The 5338-nt window shown below is 46.0% G+C and overlaps 1 protein-coding gene and 1 long non-coding RNA gene across 8 annotated transcripts in view; one reads left to right on the plus strand and one right to left on the minus strand.

Annotated features, from left to right (window-relative positions):
- Window positions 1–4132, minus strand: part of aff3 (AF4/FMR2 family, member 3) — a 15804-nt gene extending 11672 nt beyond the window's left edge. For 2 of the 7 annotated variants that reach the window (XM_027027936.3, XM_035522797.2), the window contains exons 1-5: window positions 3994–4132; window positions 2458–2499; window positions 614–691; window positions 440–476; window positions 224–272 (exon numbers count right to left, since the gene is read on the minus strand). In XM_027027936.3, the coding sequence (XP_026883737.2) occupies window positions 224–272; window positions 440–476; window positions 614–688 (161 nt within the window). In that variant the 5' untranslated portion in view covers window positions 689–691; window positions 2458–2499; window positions 3994–4132. Of the gene's footprint in view, window positions 1–223; window positions 273–439; window positions 477–613; window positions 692–2239; window positions 2326–2457; window positions 2500–3993 lie in introns of all 7 variants that reach the window. The other 5 variants (XM_035522795.2, XM_081720552.1, XM_035522793.2 and 2 more) reach the window with 5 other exon arrangements.
- Window positions 4055–5024, plus strand: LOC145659251 (uncharacterized). The gene is made up of 2 exons (XR_014125251.1): window positions 4055–4193; window positions 4769–5024. It is a non-coding gene; the product is annotated as an uncharacterized LOC145659251 (long non-coding RNA).
- Window positions 5025–5338: the final 314 nt, after the last annotated feature.

Raw genomic sequence — 5338 nt, forward strand, 5'->3', positions numbered from 1 at the left:
CCCATATAAATACCTATCCCATGTCAAAAGGACATTTACAACTAACAGTAATTAAGAAGAGTTCTGTTCAGTTAAAGAGGGGTGATTGTGTGTGTGTGAGTGTGTGTGTGTGCGTGCGCGCGTGTGTGTGTGTGTGTGTGTGTGTGTGTGTGCGCGTGCCCAGAGGTGTTAGTGCTGGCACCTGGTTACCATGCACAGATCTGGTGTCATGTGCCTCACTTACGATTTCTGAGGTGCCATGCGAGGCATCCTCACAGAGGCGTCCTCCCTCACTGGAATCGGAACCAGAACAAAAAGGGTTAAGGAACAGCTGAAATATTTCCCTTCACATAAGGGAATAGCATAAAGGACTAAGTAATAACGGAATATTGTTCAGGGATTACGTGCACGTATGCAAACACAAGCACACGCACACCATTGTGCGAGAGTGTGGCGTTACCATGTCTGTGCTGAGAGGTGGGCCGCTTCTTCTCCTGCTGCGGAGACACACCGAACAAAACACAGCGTTCACTTTCCGGACAGCCGAACAAACGTCACGTCGTCAGGTCAACACAAGCCGAGTCTGCGGCCTCGGCTGCTGGGTCTTTGTGACTGTCATGTTCCTTGGACTCACCTTTGAGTCGGAATACAAGAACCGTTCAGTTCCCCCTCCCCCCGGAGCCTGCTGGGAAGGCCAGGAGTGGGTCATGTCCTGAAGGGAGTGGGAGAAGAGGTCAAAGGTTAAGGGTGAGAGGTCAGAGAGATTTAAAGACTCTGTTTTGGATACAGGCAGAGAGGAAATGCAAGACTTTCTCTCTCGTAGGTGAGGGTCGGCGATGACCTTTCACATTGCATGTTGGTTTTATGGCTTGCCTGTTTTAGGTCCTGTTCACTTATACCGTGTCATTACAGTTATTGGCCACTAGAGGCCACACCAGGTGGCTTGAATTACAGTCCAGCGCTTTTCACGCGACTGTTTTCAGCAGGGCCGGATGTGGAAGTTTGAATTACGCAGGCACTTGTTGCTTCCACAGCTCGCGGAGACTACATCCTTGGTGTTAAATTCACGTGCACGGCCTGACTGGAGTAGATTAAGACATGAGAAATGGAGGAAAAGTTTGGTAATGTTCAAGAAAAAAAAGTTATTTGTAGAGAAGAATGTGGCTAGTGTAAAATAGCCATGTGAATCATACATCCGTCTATCCATCCACTCATCAACAGTTTAATGTCTCTGCTCATCTAATCTAGTCAAAGTGAACCAAAAGATCCAAATAACAACTTCAATATTTGAATGTAAAACTTGCACACACACACACACACACTTCACTTGGCCAAGAATTCATCATACCCCTTGGTACATTATATATGTCATCATTAACTCTAATGTAATAAGAAGAATAACATTAAGAGAGACATTATAAAACATCTTAATCAGAGGCATACAGAATATGTGTTCTGGTATGCATCAGATTGTGTGTGTCTAAGCAGGCGTGTCAGTTGTGACTGATTCCCTGTGTGTGTGTTTGTGTGTGTGTGTGATTTTGTTTCTATGGGTTTATGTATGTGTATATATATATTGTGTGTGTGTTTAATGAACGGAAAGCACTGCAGATCATGTGTGATCTGCATTGCTGGCTGTAGGTTCTCAGAGGAACAGATGAGGACATTTGATAGGACCGAGCTGGGCTTGGAATGCAGTCTGTGGCACATGACTGCAATCTAATCAGAAAGGAGACCACCAGCAGCAGGTCAAAGCCATGTTATTCACCAGCACAGAGAGACATACCCCTCCCACATAAACACAAGCGCAAACACACACAGGTCAACATGCACGCATGCGTGCATACACACACATACGTACACATATACACACACAGACAGAGGCACATGCAAATCTCTCACAAATACAAGCACGTTCATTAAAAAGGCCACTCTGAGCCAAGGACACTCAGACATGCTCCTCTCAGTAATCCTCCTCTCTGATCCTTTTCAGTCTCCGTCTTCTGGCCGTCTCTCTCTCACAAACACACTCCTCCCTCTGGACCACGAACATCCCTCTTTCCACTCATCCTAAGGCTTCATTATCTCCCCCTCTCTCTCTCTCTCTCTCAGTCACTAAGGACTTTGGCTCACTGCTCTCTTCCAACAACAAGGCTTCCCAGGTGAGCTTGCTGCTATCTGCTCTGGGTCTGGTTCTCTCTCTCCATGTCTTTCCTCACTGACACAAACAGTGCTGCACAGCCCCTCACCTCTCACTTACCTACAGACCGGGTGAACCAGGAAACCTTCACAGGACAACGGTTACACCAAAACTGATGAAACTCTGTAGTGGTTGACAGTTGTCTACTGGAGACATCCACAAGGAGATAATCACGCACACACACACACGCACACACACACGCGCACACACACGCGCACACACACACACACGCACACACACACGCACACACACATGCAAAAGTTTGTCATGGATCTTACCACCAGAATGTCTTGAGTGGATAGAAAATATCCTTGATTTACCTGTGAGTGAACAACACGGAAAGAGTTTAATTTAGAACTCACGCACACCCACCCCCACAAGTCTGCAAAACCACATGTGCATCTACGGCCATTTAAGGGCGACTTATCTGGCTGCGAGCGTGAGTGTGCACAGTGCTGGTGAACGAGGTGAGAACTATATGTGTACAGTAGTACTGCAGCACACCAGTGCTCCTGAAAGCCACATTCAAAGCGTTTAGTGCTCACCATCCGCCTGCTCTCAGGGCTCATGCCGTCTAACAGAACTGCAAGGAAGTCTGCAGCCATAAACCTGATCGCAAGGTTAGTTAACACAGCCCAAGTGGTGGCTCAGTGGTTAAGGTAAACGACTTCTAATCAGAAGGTGATGGTTCAAGCCCCACCACTGTCAAGTGGCCCCTGAGCAAGGTCCTTAATCTTCAACTGTTCAAGTTGTCCTCAGTTAGTCAGAATTGTAAGTCACTTTAAAAGCATCAGCTAAATGCCATAAACCTGACCAATACAGGTTAACATAGCACCCAACCTGCTAAACCTCCTCAGTGATGGACCCTTGGCCTGAAACAGGCCCCCTATGAAATGGCAGATCCTCATATTAGCTGGAATGATCACAGAACCAGCACTTGGATAGAATGATTGCATTTACACTGGAGATACATGTCTTTATAATACACACTCTATTATAAGTTGCCCTTAAGAGCAACTGCCAAAAGTATATAGCTAAATATAGTGGAATGTGAATTTTGCTCAATGGTGCATTTAGTGCACAGATACCAACATAGTTTCTGAAGTATGCTGTTGCAGGAAACAAGATGCATTAATGCTCATTGATTGCATTAGTACAAATGAAGAGTTTAAATCAAGCTGAGAAAATGTGTCTTGGAAATTAAACACTCATTTAATAAACTGGGGCAGTTGCACAGTTTGTAACATTTATTATGTCCTGGGAAGCCTTTAAGTCTTAAGAGCCTTTAAGTATATATTTTAAAGCATGTATTTATAACTTTAAGTAAAAGGAAAATTAAGTTGTTTTTTTTCTAGGTAACCAACATTTGTTCATTTGGTACAGGGGAGTCAAAACTGAAGACACGCACGCAAGGACACACACACGCGCACGCACGCCCACACACACGCACGCACACACACACGCACACGCACACGCACACACACACACACACACACATACACACACACACAGAGTGGTGCAGCTGCAGAGTTGAAGCACATGCTGACTCACAGTGAAGCAACAACAGATGAGAAGACTTACAACAAGGAAGTGAATCCTTTTAATGCCTCTATGCGTTCCAGTGGCTCAGCCTCTCTAGACATGCACCAGGCAGGCTGACATTTAAACTCACATACCCTTCATCCTCTATGCATCTTTTTCTGTCTGAAAATATTACTCATATTTGTTGCTCTTACTAACATTGCGTGCGCGCAGAGAGAGAGAGAGAACTCGACAGACTCCTGCATTTATCTGAAGGACCTTGTCTCACTCACTCATTCATGCAGTCGCAGTACCCTCAGCGACTTCGTCAGATTCTTCTTCCTCCGACCGCTTTTCGACTCATGCGCATATCCAGCTTCCAACATCAGCGCGAGCCACCGAGGGCGCAGACGTTCCACGGCACCCGCGTCTCTAAGGAACCAGAGCGCTGCGCGGGAAACGGGCAACCTTGATGGAGCACCGAGATACCCAGGTGACTATGGCGCAGCGCGACGATGCCCTGCAAAAACAGGGGAGAGGAAGTGTCTCGGTTTGAATATTTACATTTGAATATTTCAAACGTCGTCTAACCAACGACGTCCCTGGCCACAAACCAAAACTGAAAACACCAACGCGTCGCTCGTCTCTACTTCAACCGGAAAACGGTTCAACTGACAACCAGAAAGCCTCCAACTTTCACAACGGTCTGAGCAGTCACCTTAGACGAGCCACCAATCTGAGGAACCGAGGTGGCTTTGCCAACGTTATGCTTCTGAAATGAAATTGCACTGGAGTTTTTAATATTGAAGTTTGATATAAACCCTGTTAAAAACTTGGGTACGTGCATTTCACAAAGAATGACTGTTTTTAGACGACAATAAAACAACAACAACAACATCATCAAATCCTGTAGTTAATTGTTTACTGTTTAAAGGAAAGAAAATCAACGGGATAAACTGTAGTCGCATTTACCTGGAACGCGTAACGCAGCATGCAAAGTTTTCCCTCTCTCCAAAGAGCGTTAGGCATATTTCTGAGAGTTGTCCCTTTATTTACACCTTATTGCAGGTGTGCGCTCCAGGCAAAGACCATCAACAAGTCCCGCAACACTGGGGCAAGAACGGTGATTCCGGGATGGCCCGCGGTGTGCGGAGGCATGTTGTGTCTCACGCTGAAAGACGCTGTACCGACTCCCGGTGCACTGCAAAACAGCACGAGCGTGGCAGATGAGTTTGCGCGTCGGCTTTTAAAGGGAGGAGGCACGTGGGAGTCATCGGAAACACGGGCAAAAAAATAAATAAATGGGAATGCGCGTGAGGTTGCACCTCCTGCGTCAATCATTTAAAGCGATACTCGCGCGCATTCACCCAGGTGTGTCAAAACCATTAACGCGCCGGTTTCTAACACCAAAGAATGTCGCGCTGACCTTTTTTTTTTGTATAAAAAAAGACAAAATACAGAAGACGCATCTGAGGAACAGGGGCGATTACCCGGCTGGTCTCGAAATAGGAACATACAGCCACTATCGCGCGCAATCCGCCGGACTGTATTCTCATTTAGTTCTCATCAATTGTTCATAAAATTACATGGAAAAAAGACAAACAAGCAATAAACAGAATCCTGATGGAACCACATAAA

This window comes from Electrophorus electricus, chromosome 9 (assembly GCF_041902795.1).
Source record: "Electrophorus electricus isolate QZ-2024a chromosome 9, ASM4190279v1, whole genome shotgun sequence".
Classification (NCBI taxonomy): domain Eukaryota; kingdom Metazoa; phylum Chordata; class Actinopteri; order Gymnotiformes; family Gymnotidae; genus Electrophorus; species Electrophorus electricus.